The sequence below is a fragment of the Bufo gargarizans genome, chromosome 10 (genome assembly GCF_014858855.1).
Source record: "Bufo gargarizans isolate SCDJY-AF-19 chromosome 10, ASM1485885v1, whole genome shotgun sequence".
NCBI classification, from domain to species: Eukaryota; Metazoa; Chordata; class Amphibia; order Anura; family Bufonidae; genus Bufo; species Bufo gargarizans.
The window spans coordinates 94,963,292-94,984,020 of NC_058089.1; the positions used below are offsets into that span (position 1 = coordinate 94,963,292).

General features: G+C 45.6%; 1 protein-coding gene across 1 annotated transcript in view; it reads right to left on the bottom strand.

Moving 5' to 3' along the window:
* Positions 1 to 5,766: 5,766 nt before the first annotated feature.
* Positions 5,767 to 20,729, bottom strand: part of CHD9 (chromodomain helicase DNA binding protein 9) — a 139,372-nt gene continuing 124,409 nt past the window's right edge. The window contains 10 exon segments of the mRNA XM_044269481.1: positions 5,767 to 7,173; positions 7,175 to 7,579; positions 9,305 to 9,409; positions 10,020 to 10,148; positions 10,262 to 10,468; positions 10,832 to 10,974; positions 11,062 to 11,227; positions 13,995 to 14,267; positions 16,216 to 16,376; positions 18,044 to 18,910. Of these exon segments, the coding sequence (XP_044125416.1) occupies positions 6,694 to 7,173; positions 7,175 to 7,579; positions 9,305 to 9,409; positions 10,020 to 10,148; positions 10,262 to 10,468; positions 10,832 to 10,974; positions 11,062 to 11,227; positions 13,995 to 14,267; positions 16,216 to 16,376; positions 18,044 to 18,910 (2,936 nt within the window). The 3' untranslated portion in view covers positions 5,767 to 6,693.

The window sequence follows — 20,729 nt, forward strand, 5'->3', positions numbered from 1 at the left end:
CAAAAGATGACACCCTGTTTGCATAATAGGTCATATTGTAATACATCTTATGATAATTTCCCTATATACAGGCGTTTACACCGACCCTACTAGACCATACGAAGACAAAGATCATGATATCACCCTATCTATATGTTCTGCCTCACCTCCATCCTCCCTACTGTCACATCATGTACCTAATTATCTAGACGTGATAGACATCTACTGATACTATAATATTTTGTCTATTTCTCTAATAATGTTTACATTTATTTATTGTCCCATGAAATTGTATCTATGTAATATTAAAACACAATGTAACTATTTTCAGGCCGTGATCAAGGTCCTAGTAGGACTGAAACGTTGGCCAATTGCTATAAAAAAGATCCTTTTGGGATGGACAACAAATAAATGAATTGAATTTTGAAAAATGACTCATCGAGTGCCGTGGTTTCTCTATATATATTGAGATTGACCCCTTCCACTGAGCACCGAACATAATCAAAATATTTACCTGACAGCAGACTCAGGTATGTGGACCTTTACAAAATGTACTGAGTATCCCTTGTTCCATGGGGACAAGTGATTGAAGCAGCAAGCCCTCATCTCCATATAGCAAAAGTGATTGCTGCATGCAAATGCAGCTCTCACCTCCAACGGGCAGCCAGTTATAGATAATGAATGCATGATTCCCGATAATTGCCTGCTGTGTCAGCCTGTGTAAAAGGGGGCCTTGAGCATCCACTACAGAGACTGATGCCTACTGGCTGTGCTTCTTTGTAAAACCATAACTGTGAAGGAATATGTCTTTTTTGGGCTTCCCTAATGTCTTTTTCAGCCCAATTCCTTAGTTCAGCTGTACAACTAGATGCATTTCTCTCACAAGCAAGGGGCCTCTCGCTTCTGCCAGCACTGTACTGCCCTGACATCCTATCCATTTCCTCCAACTATGCTTGTTTTCAGCTGCAGAGCTCCCAGAACAGATATGGAAGGGGAGATCACACTTACTGAAAGGCATGAGGCTCTTCTGATCTTCAGACGTAGTTCCTTAATCAGGCTTAGGATCTCAGCTTGTTCTGACATGCCCCCCCCCCCCCCCCACTTCCTCTCAGCAGTCTTCAGAGTCTCTGTTACCAGGATCGGCTCTTGCCTGACAACAATCAGTGGATTGGAAGTAAGGTGGAAGTGAGCCCCCTAGTGGCCACGACTTTACAGCTTTTTTTTTTTTTTTTAAAGGCGGGTACAGGAATATTTTTTAAATGAAGTGATTTAAAAATTTGCTGGTTTTACCCTTCACCTTGGATTAAATCACAGTAGAAATACTTTACCCTTGCCCTTGAAATGAGGTTTCACATAGCAAAGTGCCATCACAGGTAGTCAAAGAATATGTTTAATAAAAAATAATTAAACTTCCATTTGCTCTATAGAACATCATAGAAAGTAATTCAATAAATTACAAAGGACTTTTCTTTGAAGACGCATGTTTAACTACAAGCCGATTCAGACCACACAGAACACGACCGGCATATTGCAGGTATCTGGAAACATAATGGACACGCAGATCGTAAAGCCGGAAACATGGGCTATAAATACGAGTCATAAAACAGCTAACATTCTCATACTATCTACCGACACACACTGTAAAAATATCTGGGGACACAGACTTGATACTGTTAGTGGGACTCACTTATTCCTCAAGAAAAGTGCATTGCCTATCCTCCTCGATACAGCCTGTTCTTCATGTGCTTCCCTATAAAGCAGGCGGAAAGCCTGCTGTAGTGTCGCCATATTGCAAGTGCCAGTTTCAATGGTGCGGGTGCGCTTTCAGAAACAACAACGTAAAAACATAAAAAAACTGGTTAAGGCTAAAGTTTTGCTGACCAATCTAAGTAAGGTGGACAGAAATCCTGGGACGTTTGCCTCGAAAGCTACTTGCAGTACCCACCGATGACCTGTAGGGGCCGTGTTCACCAATGTCAATGTGATGCATAGAAAGGTAACAAATTTACTCAAACGCAAATGTACACCAACTGGAACATTTTTGTAAAAAAATTTGATTTTAGATGTAAAAATAAAATAATAATAGCCTATTAGCCACAGCTCCTTGGCAGAAGTGCGGCTCTGTGGATGCAACGTATGGAATTATAATGCTGCAGCCCCTGTAGCAAGATCAACCCTCGAGGACCAAAGTGAAGCAGAAATAATACTGCAGCGTTAACAGTGCCTTGTGTTATGATGAATACATTTTATTAAAGGGGTATTCCGCTTGCGGTAAGTTATCCTACCACTGGAATCCCCACTTATCACGAGAACCCCATACCCTGCGAAGCCCCCTGAAATAAAGTGCCAGCTCAGGCATGGGCACTGCCACTTCATTCATCTCTATGGTAGTTACGGAGACAGTGCTTGACTATTTCCGGAACTCCCGTAGAGATGAATGAAGCGGCAGTGCGCATGCATGACTTGTTGCCTCGTTCATTTCAGAAATCCCCCGAGGGGTATGGGCTCCCCATTCTTGAGATCGGTAGGACTCCCAACCATTTAATAATTCAGAGCATAGGGAATAACTCGCCACAACCCCTTTAACTTAAGGCTTTACAGAGTTCTTAAAAAAAAAAACAGTGCCACGCCTGTCCACAGGTTGTCTGTGGTATTACAGCTCCAGCCCTATTCACTTCCATGGAACAGAGCTGCAATACCAGACACAAGCCACTGCCAGATTAACTGGTTTCGGAGGGGGGGGGGGGGGGGGGGGGAAGCCATTTTTTTCTAATCCTTTAACACCCAGGAATTCCCTTTAAACGGCTTAAATTCATAAATATATAGAGACCGTGGGGCACTTTTATTAAGACCAGCGTTTTAGATGGCGGTCTTAATAAAGCCCCATAGCTGGCGGTGATCCGTCGGAGTTATGTAGAGGCGCAGGCCTCTCCATAACCTCGGCACATCTAGCGCCAGTTCTAAATGTAAGACTGGTGTAGAAAATGATGAATGAGACGGGCTGGCACCCACTTATTTTTAGACCTGGCGTGAGCGGGTAAAAGTCGCCACCTGCGCCTGAAATACGCCTAATTTAGACGTATTTTTCAGATCACTAAATGTCCCCCTATGTCCTCAAAAGTTCTAGGCACCTTATTAAGGCTAGACTACCCGTCGACCTTTTCTGAAGCACTGTCTGCATCGCAACTAGTGAGCCCGCTAGATTTCTCGCAACTGTCGGTTTAAGGTGTTTGCAGTTTAAAGGTTGCGTTGCGACACTGGTCACATTCACTAGGTGCAATGCTGCATCGCCACCCCGTGCCGCGTCAGGTTTATTTCATTTGTAGCCACTCACTATCTGTGTCTGGCGTAAAGATTTACACCCCCCCCCCCCCTCCATATTGCATGTATGCCCTAATACTGGGAGCTACATATGGAAAGAAGGCACATGCTGTACTGGCGCAACGCATGAAAAATACTGAATTTGTTGTATGTGGTCATATATAAATATACGGACGTAGCCGTCTGTCCCCTCGGAGGACGGCACATCGACACGTTGGAGAGGAGATAGTAGTGCTGCTATCCTCCATTACTGAATGATGCAGAGGGGTCAGCATTGCTGCCTTCAAACACCGGGGTGACGGGTTTTATTCCGACATGGACCAGCACAGACACAAACATAGCAATCTTCAGTGTACAGCGGCAGAATACTGGAAGTTGGCAGTATATAAATGAAGAAGCCTGGATGTGGCCAATGGGAACGGCATTTACAAAGTTGCCTGAGATCTTTGTAGTGTGAACAGTGATCTACTGCGTTATACAGCCAGAGTTGATGCTCCAGGCACCATCTACTAGGCTACGTTCATAACGGCGCCGTCTTTTTACCGTTCCATTCTGGGAAACGGAAAAAAATGGCAGCGTCCCATCTGTCATGTGGTAGTTTCTTATTACTATAATGTCAGTCAGGGAGGCAGGCCGTATTCAGTGCGAGAAACACGTTCCGCGTGTCAGAGGTATTTCCCCTCCTGAATGCTGCTCCTATGACATGGACCCAGGGCATTATGAGGATTTCTAATGCTGTGTGTTCCTGCCCGACCTCAACTCTAATCCCACTTAGATATAAGGAACATTTCTGTAACAGATCTGCCACGCGATCACATCCATAAATAGTGCTAATGCGGGTGACCTCTATGGTGAAAATAAATGCAGGTTTGAGCCGACTGCCTTTTTTGTGTGTGTGTGTTTGAACGGGTCAAAGGTGCATATAGGGTTAAAAGCATGGACAAGAAACACAATTAAGTAGCCACCGAGTCTTAAAGGGGTTGTTGTTATCTCAAGAGTTTGATGGCAAATCACTAGGGCAGGGATCGGCAACCTTCGGCACTCCAGCTACTGTGAAACTACAACTCCCAGTATGCAAACATGCTCGGCTGTTCTCACAACTCCCATAGAAGTGAATGGAGCATTCTGGGAGTTGTAGTTACAGAACATCTGGTGTGTCGGAGGTTGCTAATCCCTGCGCTAGGATAGGTGATCAAAGTCGGATAGGTGTGGGTCCCACCTCTTAGACCCACACCTATCTACAGGACAGGCCCCCGAAAATGAAGGACAGCACACAGTGCACGTACAGCATGCTTTCCATTCATTTTTTTGGGAGTTCCCAAAATAGCCAAGCGTCCACGGTCATCTATATTTGGAAGTCCCATAGAAATGAATGGAGAGTGCCCTGCGCAGGCAAAGCCACCACTGCACTCACTTCTATGGGACTGCTGGAGATAGCACGTCGGGGAAGATGACCAAAAGATATAAGGAACTGGTTTAGAAAACCAACCTGGAGCCAAATGAACTTGAATTCAAATATACTGACATCAGCAAAGATGTGCACTGAAGGACTGAAGACAATTTAGTGAGGCCATAGGACAACAGTTACGACGGGTAAAGACCGATTGTTAAGCACTATGACCTATACCTTCCTAAAATTATATCCACAGTACTTCTGCTGCGGTCCATTCCAAATCAAGCAAAGATCTTTTCAATGACTAGCATCCCAACTGTGAAAAATATCAGAATGATGGCTGGTTCGGGCGTCAACTTTTTGCTCTGTAGGTGTTGTGGTGGTTGCACCCTGCGACGGGTCTAAATGCTGCCTGTCTGTATCTGTAAAATATCCTAAAAGTAATTACAGAGACCCGACAGCCACACTACATCAAGAAAGGCTCTCTAAAGACTTACTGTCCTACGGGCACCAAGAACATTTTCAGAAAGGACTATGCCGCACAACATGGAAAAAGGACAGCTGTTTTTATCTTTGGCCTTGCAATACGGGGACTTCTGCTTTTAAAAATATAATGTTTGAAAAAGCTAAAAATTTAAGATTCTTCAGTCTGTATATGAAGTTTAATAAATTTGTTGTACTAAAAATCGGGTGATAAATATGGCCGTCCACGAACAGGACAACAGAGTGCCAAAGTACCTGAGATTGTATCTTCCATACTGACCGTCGTAGTGATTGCGTTGTAAGGGAGGCAACATGTACGTTGGCACCTGACATATAGACAGTGAGGTCTGGAGATGCCAACCTTGTGGAGACTCACTGCTCGAATACTGATAGCTAATCTGAGGTGTATGGCTGGGTCTGATCGGCATTGTATCCATTGCTTTTAATGCTGAAGTGTATTTTCTTACTGCTTTAAAACACTGGTGACCAACCAGTACCAACTGGTAACTGGTACCAACAACTGATGGCACAGAAACCCGAAGCTGCCGGGATAATCTCTTTAGCGAACATCCCCTTTTTTGATATGCAGATTATTCTTGTAAATGGTTAATAATGGGAAGATACTGAAATTGCGCTCTATTATTATTATTTTTTTACCAATGCACAAGACACACGTGGTGTAACCCCAGTACTCTGTAAAGTGGGGGGATGCGGGATCGTGAACTAGCAGGAGGCGCGGTGGGTGTCGGTGGTTTCTATCATTTGTGCTTTCTCGCGGTGCGAGGCGTGAACAAGGCTAAAAAATAAGTATTTCAGAAGAGAAATCTTGAAATAAATATCCGTGTCGCGCAATTTTCACGTACTGCTAGTCTACAGGACGCTGCCATAACTTACAAAAATAAAATAAAATCCTATTTTCATGATAGTTTTTGAAATAAAAACAGGGCTGCCGAAAGAACGTCTGGAAAAATTGTCCAAAATTATTGCTGAGTTCTGTAAATGATGCGCATGAAAAAAAAAAAAAAAAACGTAAAAAAAAAACTAAAGGCAGAAATGAAAACCACAATATACTCAGAGGATTCTGTGTTTCACTGCAAATATATTATTTATATACAGCTCTTAGAGAGCGCCTTTTTTATTTTTTATTTTTTGCCTTTTATTTTTTTCTTCCATAAAATTACCCCCACCTCCCAACTTCCCTCAAACAAAATGAATGCCTTGTTTTTTGTTTTTTTTGCTGCAATTTCCTTACAGCACTGTGTCTATTTTCTCACATTATACGTACAAGTTCATCTCTGCGAGAGCGCGACATGCAAGACGTTTTCTTAAAACGCTATTTGCATCTTCAGAACCAATACTGAAATGTCCGCCTGTGCGGAAGGGGGGAGAGAAAAAAATAAAAAATCCTGGGATGCGGTTACTACACAGATATTTACAGCTGAAATGACTTTAGGCAGGAGGATCGAAAAGTTTTTTTTTTCTTTTCAAATATAAGTTAAGTGCAGGTTGGGTCAGGTTCAGTCTTCCCCTGAAGAGTCGGAGGCTTCAGATGAAGACGACGAGGGGCTGTTTGATCCTGATGAAGGGTCGGCCTTCTCAGAACCGTCATCTGTGCTGTTCTCATTTGGGGAACCCGCCTCGTTTCCAGCTTTTTCTTCCCGACTCTTGGCAGGAGGAGGCAGCAGCGGCGGCTCCGCTACAGGATCTGGGGCCGGATCAGTGTTCGTCTTACTGTTAGCATTTTGTACTTCACAAACATTAGGCTGGGGCACAGCTGGGATGTGAAGATTAAGGCTTGGAGTGAGGAGCATCCCTGGGTAAAGTATGTTGGGTAACAACAACGGGTTGATAGATAAAGAGCCTGCTTGCAGAGCAGCCCCCATGGATGTGGATGGAGGGCTTGAGTTCTGCTTCGTTTTGTCACCAGCAGGAGATATCGTCCTCTCTATATTGTTTTCAGCTTCTTTGCCGTCCTTTGTGGAGTTCTTCTGCTTATCCTTCGGCACAGGGTTCTGAGGACTTATTCAAAAAGCTTCCCATACCCAGTAAATTGGGCAGCCCGGCCATACCAGACAGCAGCATAGGGAACATGGCGGCCATGTTCTTCGCATCGCCACCAGTTGTAGAGAGGCCGGTGGGTAAACCGATTAATCCGGCTGTTAGCTGCAGAGACTGGAGGTTCTGGAAGTTCTGCTGCAGGGCTTGATAGCTGGACAGATCCATACTTTGGATCAGACCATTAGCTAGCAGTGAGTTGACATTGACAGAGTTACCAGCAGATACAGCAGCGGCAGCCGTGGCTTTGGCAATCTCACTCTTCGGCCTCCTCCCTCTCCTACTCACTTCCTCACGCACCACAGGACCCGTCAAGATACGATCGAACATGCTATCCGGGAGATAACCCTGCAGGAGATAAGAGCACAGACAACTCCGTTCAACCAGTCGCTCAGCTTTCAGATAAAACAGCCTATTCTGACTTTTTTTTCTAATCCTATTTGCCACATCCCACAACTTTACAGTAAATCCTCAGTGGCGGATAGAAGCCGAATGAATCTGAAGTTTGAGGCTGGGTTTCCAGAGTCAGGTTTTCTGAGCCAGCATCTTACAAGCCAACTCCAGGGGTGGATCAGAAATGGAGGACATGTATAAGGGAAAAAGCTGAGTTTTGAATCTACTCCTGGCTATGGTTTCAAGAACTGCATCATAAAAACCCAGCCTAAGATATATGATGAAAATATTCTGTAAACTGCCAGGCTGAAAGGGCATCTGTCAGTAGTTTTGTACCTATGACACTGGCTGACCTGTTACATGTGCGCTTGGCAGCTGAAGGCCTCTGTGTTGGTCCCATGTCCATATGCGCCCACATTGCTGAGAAAAATGATGTTTTATTATATGCAAATGAGCCTCTAGGAGCAACGGGGGCGTTGCCGTTACACCTAGAGGCTCTGCTCTCTCTGCAACTGCTGCACCCTCTCCACTTTGATTGACAGGGCCAGGCGTGATGATGTTTTCACTTTGCTTTGTCAAAGTGCAGAGGGCGCGGCAGTTGCAGACAGAGCCGAGTCTCTAGGTGTAACGGCAACGCCCCCGTTGCTCCTAGAGGCTCATTTGCATATATTAAAACAAGATTTTTCTCAGCAATGTGGGCACATATGAACATGGGACCAACACAGACGCCTTCAGCTGCCAAGCGCACATGTAACAGGTCAGCCAGTGTCATAGGGACAAAGCTGCTGACAGATGCCCTTTAAAGATGAACTGTCAGCACAACATGAACAACAATATAGGCAGAAATAGGGACAGAAAATGGCATCAGACGCTGTCAACTTCCATTGCATGAACAAAAATCTTCACATGCAGTGATATAAATGAAATGGGATTCTTCAGACTATATTTTCTGTCCTCATGCGATTTTTTGCGGATCGGATGCGGACCCATGCATTTCAATGCGCTGTGCTCTTTCTGCACCCGTACATCTGTTCCGCAGCTCCGCCAAAAATTTGAACATGTCCTATTCTTGTCTGTCTGATGTACAAATCTCAATGTCATCCATTAGCCCCCATTGACTTATATTGTGGCCCAACAGGGTGCCATTGTTGTTTTGACAGCACGCCTTGCCATAAAACTTAAAAGACTTCGTCCCATTAAGACAACGTATTCCCTAACTACAGGATAGGTGTCTGATCAGCGGGGGTCCAACTGCTGGGTTCCCTGCTGATGATGAGAATGGGGGCCCATGCTCCCTGTTTGGACGCAGTTTGTGCAGACTGCCAGTGCAGATTACACCCTTTGCAATACAAAGGGGCGAAATGTAGGAGAAATCCATGACACAATCCATAAGTAACACATGTGGATTTTGGTTTGGATATGCAGCGAAAACTGCACGAAAATCTGCAAAAAAAACAAACAAAAAAAAAAGCATAAACTACACCTGCCGTGTTTATGTACCCTTAGATTCTCTGCGCAATAGCCGGGGCTATACCATGCTGTGAATATTGGATGGCGTTCACCATCTTTACGCTATAAACCTGTGGCTCTCCAGCCCATTATTTTGGGAGATGCAATTTTGCAACAACTTGAGCACAGCAGCCATAAGGTGGAGAGGGCATCTTAAACATTTGTACTTACGGACTGCTTGACAACATCTCCCCACTCTGGAGCCACGCCATACTCCGGATTTTCCTTCAGGAAGCGGCACAGGTCTTTCAGAGGAGGAGCAAACGCACCTCCAACCTAAACAGACGCGAAGGTTAATGTGTGCACCACAAATGCAAATGTCAGGAAAATGTTCTAAAAAAATTCGGCAGAAACAAACATGGTACAAAGAATAAAAGATGATAAGTCTTTCACCACAACAGCAACATGAAAGTATAAAAGTATACAAAGTATTAAACAGTAGGAAAAAATGTCGGGTGGCTTACACTCACCTTGTCAAACCCCGATGCTACCGCGCCGAGAGTGTCCGGGTAACTGCTGCGCTCCACTTCCTGCTTTTGCTTTGACACGGCAGGAAATGGGCGGGAATGGCATTCAGCCAATCACAGTTGAAGGCGGGTCATTCCCAGCGGTTTCCTGCCATGTCGAGGCACGAGCAGGAAGTGCAACGCAGCACTGTCAAAACCACAGCAACGGGGGTTTGGCGAGGTGCGAGTTTGTTTTTTATATTTCATGCTCATCCAACATTTCTAATGGGAAAACCGCCTTCTCAAGGTGGAGATCCCGGGTCTCAGACCCCCACTGATCAGATACTGATAACCTATCCAGAGGATAGGTCATCACAAAGAGTTGGAAACCCCCCATTAAGAGGCAAGCTTTGTGAACTCCACAGAGCCGAGACACTTGCCTTCCTGGCGTTCCTCTTGTTGATGAGCTGGACGCGCTCCTCTCCTGTAAGGCTGTTCACATCCAGCTTGTTAGGATTTCTGCAGCGGTGCCTCTTCTGCTTAGGCCTACCATCATGAATCTGCATTCTCTATACAGAGACACACAAGAAGAACGCACAGATATATTAATTAACTCTACGTTCACTTCAATCACTCTACCATAAAGCGTCAATGATATAAATGATGTATAAAGTAGGCTTACAGGAATGAACGCCCCCAAGTCCTCCACATAGCCAGGATGAGCCTTAAGCCAGCTTTCTAGATCCTTCCTTTTCGGAGCATCGTCTCCTGCAAGCCTCGTGCCATCTTTTAAATTGATGACAGGGACAGGGCTTTCGGCATCCAGTGCTCCGTGAAGTTGGGGGCAAGAGGCAGGTTGTGACAGGGAGGAGGTCACAGCTTGGTTACCCTGGAATAAACGGAACATTTAGTACAGTAGTACATTTTTTCTGGAGAATTAATAGAAGTATTTCAGGCCGGTCCATGATGTCTTGCACTGCCAGAGGATGCCTTCTCGGAAAGTGGCGTGCGAGTGGTAGAAACTCCATCTGCGCCTAACAAGGTCTGTGACTTTTTTTGTGCCACAAAACTGGCACGGAGGGAGATGATAAATCCCACCCAGTGTCTTGCTGCCTTATTCTTCAAGGGCACACACATATGGACAGTCTGCACTTATTTCTGCCCCCCACACAATGGCAGTTTGATAAAACGGAGGCTAGCTAACGGTAAGAGCCATCAATTCCAGCAAAATCAACCGTCTTCTAGGACTTACATGATTAAGCATCTTGTTCCTGTTCATATAAAGGATATCGACCCCCTCCACGTTCTTCCTTCTTCCTCTTCTCCTCTTGATGACGGGCTGTGCATCTGTTCCCATGCCGTTCACATTGGCACTAGGCACTGGATTGGGGGCACCTTATGAAGATATTGACTAATTACACTCTGCTATTAAAGTGCAGAACAGGTCACTGTATGGAAGACGCCCCCGTCTGACTTGCGTACCTGGCACGGGAGTAGATTTGGGAAAGGTGACAAGACTGGCCTCTGAAGCATTCTGAAGATCTTGCAGTCGAGCCAAATACTGCTGCTGTCCCATTCCTTCCTCAAAGTCCAGCGGCCGTTTCTGAGGAACCCCTTGTTTCTGAAATGTCAATTTCAAGCCGCCTTCCTGAAACGGGAACAGGTCTGTGTTATCCGGGGACTGTCTAATAGGCAGGATCATAAGGCTTTGCATAAAGCTGCATCAATATGTGAAAACAGTGCTTGCTGCCAGTGAACAGAAGCATTCTGTGCAACCCGATCATGCCCTGTTCACACAGGTTCACATCTAAATGGGTTGTCCAGCTTTAAAGGGAATCTGTCATCAACGTTATGCCAACCTCACTGAGGGCAGCATAAAATAGTGACAGAAATGCTGATGTCAGCGAGGTGTCACTCATCAGCTAAAAGTAAGTGGTTGCTGAGAGCCGGCATCATAATCATTGCAGCCCAGGCCTGGAAAGGAGTCAAATCTACCTGAGAAGAGTCATAGTTATTCCTAATCTCCTGCTCTCCGGCCCATCTGCTGATGATTGGCAGTTCTCTCCTAGAGAGATAGGGAGAAAACTAAGTAGACTGTCAATCACCAGCAGGTGGGCAGGAGAGCAGGAGATCATGAATAACCAGGACTCTTCTCAGGTGGCCAGGACTCTTCTCCAGGCCCAGTCTGCAATGATTGTGATGTTGGATCTCGGCAAACACTTACTTTTAACTTTTAAATGACAGACCGCTGAAATCATCTCACTTGTCTCTACTTTATACTTCCATTAGTATGGGCAGCATAAAGTTGATGACAGGTTCCCTTTAAAACACTTTTCGCCAGCACTCCCTTCTTACTTGATCCCAGTCACTGGGTTCTGGCTCCTTTTCACCGTGCTCCAGTTTCCTACTGGTCAACTCCAGGAGTGGATGGTAATCATGCAGCCAATGACTGACCACAGCGGTGACCCGTCCCCCAAGTAGCAAGTCACTGGGGTCACATACCACTCGGGAGACATATCACTGCTGTGGCCAGTCCAAGCAAGGAACCTGAGCACAGCAAGCTGAAGGAACTGGGACCTAGTGGAGGGTGCGGCACAGAGGGTGGGGTGGTGAAAGCTGGACACCCTATATAGTAATATCAGAGATATGCACCTGTGTAAGGCAGGGGTTTCACCATCTGAACATAAACATGAATGTTTATACACTGACAGCAAACAAAGATATTAAAAGTCGTGAGGGATTCAAACATACAGTATGTAAAACCAGAAAACAACTTGCTCTCTAAAGTCTTACACAATGTCCACTGATCAGGGGATCCACTGGTGTCTGTACATGGCCTTCTGAAACACCCGTGGATCTCCAGACGAGGAAGATCATGGAGGTGAGACTTTGGCACAGGGATGGGCACTTCACTATACCTGCATGTAATGTATAATCAGGATAATAGAAGGCTAACTTCATACTTGCGGAAAAGCCATCTTGCAGGCTGTTCCTGCATAGCCAGATGGGGTCGGGTGGGCACACGGCACTATCAGGCTATGCAGGAACCTCCTGCTGGATAGCTTTGCTGCAAGTGGCCAGATCCCATTATAGTTATCGGGGTCAGGTGGGCGCACGGCACTAATAACTATAATGGGATCTGGCCGATTGCAGCAAAGCTATCCGGTAGGATGTTCCTGCATAGCCAGATAGTGCTGTGTGCCCGCCCGACCCCAATAACTATGGTGGGATCCGGCTGCTTGTGGCAAAGCTATCTGGCAGGATGTTCCTGCATAGCCAGATATTGGGGTCGGGCGGGCACACAGCACTATCTGGCTATGCAGGAACATCCTGCCAGATAGCTTTGCCGCAAGCGGCCGGATCCCACTATAGTTATTGGGGTCGGGCGGGCACACAGCACTAACTATAGTGGGATCCGGCCGCTTGCGGCAAAGCTATCTGGCAGGATGTTCCTGCATAGCCAGATAGTGCTGTGTGCCCGCCCGACCCCAATGATTATAGTGGGATCCGGCTGCTTGCGGCAAAGCTATCTGGCAGGATGTTCCTGCATAGCCAGATAGTGCTGTGTGCCCGCCCGACCCCAATAACTATAGTGGGATCCGGCTGCTTGCGGCAAAGCTATACGGCAGGATGTTCCTGCATAGCCGCCCGACCCCAATAACTATAGTGGGATCCAGCCGATTGCAGCAAAGCTATCCGTCAGCTTGTTTCTGCATAGCCGGCTAGTGCCGTGTGCCCGCCCGACCCAATAACTTAAGTGGGATCTGGCCACTCTCCAAAATAAATGCCTGGATCCGGGCGGAGAAATTTTTGTCTGGTCGAATCCTGGCACTTATGCCGGGGAGTGGCTGGATCCCATTATGGTCAACATGCTATACCGGATCCGGAGAACACAGGCGGGCAGTTTTCTCTCGAAACAGCCGGATAGCTTTGCCGCAAGTGTAAAGTTAGCCTTAATAATATAACATACTGTAGATGCTACAAAGCAAGCACGCCCTGCACACCCTTTACTTAAGAATTTCTGCTTTTTAAATAGAGAAACACAGTTCACTGCAAAGCATGTGGATGTGCACACCAAAAATACAGCCAAATGTATTAGCGAAAAAAACAAAAAAAATCTTTTAAAATTGAGGCAGTGCAATAAAAAATAAAAAAACACCTTACGAAAGCGCAAAATTACCCACAGATCCAAATGAGCTGGGGAAATAGCTTTACATTTTGCATATATTTATATTAATATTTGGCAAGTCCAAAGCGCAATTGGCAAAAAAAAAAATATATTAAAAAATTTGCAAGATCCGCCTCGAAAAATAGGTGTTAAATAGGAAGAAAGAGCAGCCAGCCAACTTGAATATGAGCATGCTGCACACAGCAACCAGGTCCCAGGGCAAGAAAAAAGAAAAAAAGAAACATACGTCATTGATTTTCACTGTAAACTCCTTTTCTTGTACATGCTTCTTCACCTTTGGCATCTGCTGCGATTGGTTGCTTTCTTCCTTGATGGCAATGCAAGTGGGGGGCTGTGTTCCTGGGTCGCTGTACTCTGTGGCAGCCCCAGGACTATCCAGTAGTTTGGTGGTATAGAAGGACGCCACACTGGTGCCATCATAGTTCCTTCGTGTGGTGGGCCATTTCCCTTTCAATACTACCTGGCAAATGCTGTCCAGCCTGTTGATTATCACTCGATCCTGCACAAATAATTCAGAGAGGATTTAAAACATAGAATGAATTATGGCAAGCCAAATACAATAACACAATCAGCGTTACATCAGAATTTGCTGAAAGGCTCAATGAGCGGAGAGAGTTTCGTGGACAAATCACTGTGCAGGGAGGGGGAGGAGGTGATCTCTAACCATTACCTATTGGAATAGTGCGCTATCTGACTCCAGCTTTATAACAGACCCTCTCCTGGTGTAAAAACTTCAATAACTCACGATTTTATTAATTAAAGGGGTTGCCTCATCTCACTTATAGGAGGACTCTGGTCCGGCCACCACCAAGCGCTCTCCCCATACAAGTGAATGACCGGTCACTGTTCCCATTCACTTCTATGGGCCCGACCACTTTGCGGGGCCCTGTTCCCGATATAGGTGCAGGTCCCAACGCCTATTAAACAATGTGGGCATATCCTAGCAACATGCCCCCCATTGTCTGAGATGGGAATAACCCTTTAAGAAAGTGACATGTAAAATTAAAGGGGTTTCCAGGATCCTCAGGCTAGACCATCAATATTCAACTGGTGTATGTGGGGGGGTCGGAGGGTTCTGACTGCTCCCACTCCCACCAATCAGCTCTTTGAGGAGGCCGTGGAGCTTTGGAGAGCACTGCGGCCTCTTCCTAGACCAGTAACGTCACGTTCATCGGTAACATGGCCGGTGTGCAGCTCAGTCCCATTACAGTGAATCGGCCTGAGCTGCAATACCAAACACGGCCACTATACAATATACAGCTCTGTGCTCGGTATGCGGTGAGGATGCCCCAGCCTCTTCAAACAGCTGATCGGCGTGGGTCCCGGGTGTCGGACTCGCACTGATCAGATATTGATGACATAGACTGAGGATAGGCCTTCTGTATTGTACTCCCGGAAAAAAACCTTTAAAAAAAAAAAATGAAGAATGATTTCTAATAAAAACTTGATGTATACAAGATGCTTTTTTCCTTTCCTTTTAAAGTGGCGATTACAGGAGACATAATCCCTTTCAAAACGTGGCCAGATCCCGCTCTTGGCAAACAGAGTTATCTATAGGAGCTGCGGCCAGCCAAGCTTTTTCCCTTGAGGCAGCCGTGTTCCATCCAGATGAATGGCCATCCATGTAACACAAGGGCAGCTCGAGTTGCCTCTACCTCCCCTTTTTAGCTGCCTTGTCAAACAATATGAGAAGAATGAGGAGACGGCGTGGGGATTCCTCATTATGGCTGATCGCTCCTCCGCTATGTTTGTGCTATTCTGGCTAATAGGGGAGTAGACCTCTCCCCATTCTACGCCATTCTCACATAGGACGGCACAGGAGACCCTACATACATAGTTCTTTGGCAGGTTAAGGTCCCATTCACACAATCGCATCTGATCATTCATCTCAATGGCGCCGCACAAAATGTGCACAGCACATCGTGTGCTGTCCGCATCCGTATATCCGTTCTGCAGTCCTGCAAAAAAGATAGAACACGGCCTATTCTTGCCCGTTTCACGTTGCTACAATGGGTCCACAAAAAAAAACAGATGCAACACAGAAGTCAAGCGGATGTCATCCGTATTTTTTGTGGATCCGTGTTTGGCAGACCGCAAAATACATTTGGTTGTGTGAATGCACCCTCATGCTACAATGTCTGAGGTCAACAGTCTGCCACTTACAATACATATTAATACGGTTTAGGACGGCAGAACTTACATTTTATGGCAGTGCAATGGCCGGGTGGATTCATGAGCTGTCGGCTCCCCCTAGCCTCCAGCCGCAGATTGACAGTCTTCCCCCCATTACTGAGCATAGAGAGCAGCAGGAGGCACAGGAGGCCTATGGCTCATAAATAGACTCCGGACTTACAGTGCTTGCATTGCAATATGAGATAATGAGAACCATGGTGCCCATTATTAGCCTAAATTTGCCAAAAACGCCAGCAACGTAATACATCAGTCACCTTAGGCCAATGGGCAGCAGCAAACATATATCCTCCTTGTAAAAGACAGTTGGAGTTTGGGGTTCCATTATCGAGCTGGAAGCTGTCCTGAGTTTCATCCTGCAGAGTGCTCATCGAGGCCACGCTTTCTTCATCATAGGCCTTCACATGGGACACTCGTTCTGTTGGGGGAAGAAACCGGCAAGGTTACAAAAAAAGAAAGTGGGAACAAATATAAAGACGTAACCCCATTCCGCCATGTGCATTTATGAGTATATATCCCCTAAATGCATGATCTGTAGATGTCTGACACCTGGGATCCATGCCAACCGCTAAACTTGTCCACAGGAGACAAACAAACAATCGGCACACTATAACCCACGGGGTGACCACCCCAGAGCATGGCCAAAAGGAGCCAAATGGGCAAGCAATGCAGTCCTTTCAATACAAGAAGCACTCCAGGACTTTTTTCTAACTATATAGTGCAGGATAGGCCATATAGGACAGAGGCTCTTCTATATTTCTTGTGTATAGCAGTTGTATTTGATGCGTCATTTGTGGATTGTCTGCCATCTTGGTTCCTCCTTCCCCTCAGATTTGGTTTTCTTAATAAATCCTACATTTCCCATCATGCCTGGCAGTGTGTCCCCACATTGCGCTGCTCTGAGTCCTGTGTAAGGGCAGCCATGACAGATCAGTGACAGCTGCTGTCCCTTCACACTGCAAACTCTCTATGTATTTCTATGTGATGCAGCTGGAGCCTGTCTGCCCTCTCATCCCTCTCCCCTGTCAGCTTTTACATACAGGAGGCAGGGAGACCAGTGTGAAGCTACATCTAATAGAACTACACTGGAGAGTTGGCACACACAGATAGTACAGGCAGTGGAGGGTTATACAACTGAAATTAATCACTGTATACCCGCACCTACTATATATCTGATCTGTACTCCCGGTCTGTTAGATAGGGCAGACATTATATCTTCAATAGAATAAAGGGATATACAGAAAAACATGGAGGGAGGGGAGGGGGCCTGAACACTGCCAACAGGGACTTTATTGGTGATGTTATCCTGTAGTTCACAGGAAGTCAGCCACATGGAGAGACCGAGTTCCTGTTTCAAGCACTGGGCTGGTGGTCAGATTTTAGGTCAGATGACCAGGTTCCCCATAATGAAAAGTTTTGAAATGTATGGATGTAACCGAGTTAGAGTGTAACAAATTACACTACTAGAAAATCAGTGGTCAGTTTGCAATATATGTAAAATAAAAAAAATAAAAAAAATAAAAAACCTGGAGTGCTTCTTTAAATGATGGCACTGTTGTGTGATAGATCAGCGACACCGATCTGCTGTCCCCTAACTCAAATTGCAATCGAACCCTACCTCCTGCTTATGATATGCTTCTAGCTGCAGCTCTTAAAAGCAGGAGGCAGGGGAAAGCAACGTGGGGCTGCAGCTCATAGAAATACACTGGAGATTCTTCACACAGCACCACAGATAGTACAGACAGCAATGTGAATCGGGGAAGGGAGAATGTTATAACTCTGCAGATGAATATTTATGGACTCACGTATTACATCATTGTACTTACGATCCCTTAGATAACACATAAATTATATCTCCAGCAGTACTCTATACATGGACATAGAGGGAAACGAGGAGGGTGGAGGTTGGTGGGCAGGTGTTTGCGAGCTGCCAAGAGGGATCTGATCGATGATGTAAGCCTATTGTTCACATGAACTTCGCTACATTTGAGAGTCAGACCTCCTGTCTACACAGGAGAACACGCTAGGAACTGGAAAGTCCCAGTCAAGAACATAAGAATGATAACATTCGAGCATGTAACCTACCACATTTTTGTCCATCCCCATCATCGCTGTCACTGTCCTCAGATGAAGACGAAGATGAAGAGGAGGAGGAAGACGACGATGATGACGATGAACATGAAGAGGAAGAAGAGGAGGAAGAGCTGGATCCTGAGCGTGAGCAGGAGGAGGAGGAGGAAGATGATGAAGAGGAAGATCTGGATGAGCAAGAAGATCGGTTTGAGTCAGAATCAGAGTCTGAAGTGGAGTTGGACCCTCGCTTGCGGATTCTCGGCTTCTTGGAAGTTAGATTAGGTGTTAGCGGCTCAGTCCTCGCTGCCACCATGCGCCTGTCTGTCTCAGGCTTAAGTACTGGCTTATGCTCTCCAGGTAGCGGCAATGGGCCATTACTGAGACTTACTGCCTCAACATTCAGTTTCAAAGACTCTACAGCAGGTAAAGGTGTTTCGTCTTTTCCATCCTCATCTTTCACTTTGATCTCATAGTTAGGGCTCCATTTTAGTTCTTGAGTCCGAGACTGAGGGGTAAGAGGGGATGCAGACAATAGCAGCTGGTTTTGTGGCGCTGAGAGTGGGGTAGAAGGGGTCCCTTTATTCTGGTTATAGTTTTTCTGAGATGTCATAAAAGAAAGTTCTGGATCTCGCAGAATGTGATAATCTGTTCTGCTTACTCCATGCTTAGCAGCTCCGATCAACAAATCCCGATCATGTTTGCCACATTCCCACCACACCGGTAAATCTGGGCTTGGTTGGCAGAGCTTAAGACGCTCAAACAACTGAGGGTGGTGGATGGCCTGCTCCCGAATTTTCCTCAAAAGCTCAATGCGATACAAGGTTCTGGAGGCTCTCTCCTCTGTGATTGGCTGGATGGAGATGGATGGGTTCACAAAGTCTGATAAGAAAAACAATTGTTAATTATAAACAATGAAAATATAGAACACCCCAAAAAATAAATAAAATACAATTAAGGCCTCATCCACATGAACGTCTCATTTTTCGGTCCGCAAACCAGAGATCCCTTCAGTGTGCTTTCCGCATTTTTCTCACTCCGGTCAATGGAGAGGACTGAGGATGAGCGAATCGATTCTGAACAAACCTCATTTGTACTGAATTTCCCAAAAACTTTGGATTTTAACATCTGAGAGAGAGACACTAGTATGCTACTGTGGGTTTCTTGGCCAAATATATACGTTGTCTGGGGGATATTCTCTCTCATTACGGAGAGCACCTACTATGCGTAGTACGTGTGCAGAGTGTTGCAGGCCAGGAAATACTTCCCTGGGTTTCTGGGAAAGATATTTAAATTAGCTTTTGATGCCAGCAGATGTAAGATGTGCTAAGTTTCATATATTTTTCCCAGAAATTTACCCCTGCAAATAGGCAAGTGAATAAGGATTAGCTGCAATGCCATACAGTCCCTGGACAAGACTGGCACAGATTCTGAAAAAACAGACCATTTTTACTACTCTTGGACAGTGATGGCCAGTTCGCCGTGTTCCCCGAAAACACATGCGAGCTGCCATCTTAACTGACAAGTCCAGCGATGCACAGGTAAGTCTCCGGGTGCAGGCAGTTCTGGGAACAGCCCGATGAAGGCCCCCGGCGGCTGTTCTCAGAACTGCCTGCTCCCGCATTTCATTTCAGACCGGCTCGCGCACAGGCACAGGTAAGGACTTACCTGTGCATCGCTGGACTGGTCAGTTGAGATGGCAGCTCGCGCATGTGTTCGCGGGTGAACACGGCAAACTGGCCATCACTGCTCTTGGACAACCCCTTTAATAAACTGGGTGAATTCCAATGAATGATGTTACATGTTCATTTTTTTCCCCCCTGCAGTTGGTACTTGTAATCAACCTTTTAATACATTTTCTTCTCAGGGGATAGTCCTTTTTTTTTTTTTTTTTTTTATTGGATTTTCAAGACAGAAAAAAAGGGAAAAATAAACTGTAGAAAACAAAATGGTACAACCCCAATATAACCCCCCACCTCACCTCCATGCAGTCACTCGTCAGATCTGCTAAACCCTCGTTAATCTGTCATCAACACAATGACAATAATTGATCCTTTGGTGAGAAATCTCTGTCTATTACCAGATTCAACAGCGGTAATAATCCATCCTTTTATGGATCTACCTTCATTGTAAGAAATAGTGAGACACCTAATTACCTGACTCAAGGTAGATATACAGTGCACTGATTAAAGGGGTTGTGCAGCGCTAGTATACTCCTGGGACCCCCGGCGATCAGCTGTTTGAAGTGACACATTCGAATCGGTTTTTATTTTCTGAGTGTTATTTTTTTTTGTTCTATATTCCGTTACGGATTATCGGGGCGGCCATCTTGGCTGAGCTGCTTTTCACAGATGTGCTTTACAGCAGATGCAGAGGCCATAGATATAAAAATGGGAGAGTTTTCTCGGCATGCTCTGTGACCTGTGCAGAGGTCACTCTACAAGGAGGGGCAGTAGATAAGCTCTGACCATCACCTACTGTGAAGGGTGGATCCCGTGTTATCTATATATAGTTGTAATCCTGCCTGTGATGAAAATAAGAGGACTTCTGAAAATTGATCTCTACAGGCATAGTGGGCCATGTGAAAATTGCAGGATTTTTTTTTTAAATATAGTAAGAGACATGGAAAATTATAAATAATTGCCAAAAATTTTATTTAAAAGGGTTTTCCATGACTTTAAAACTGATGACCTATGCTCAG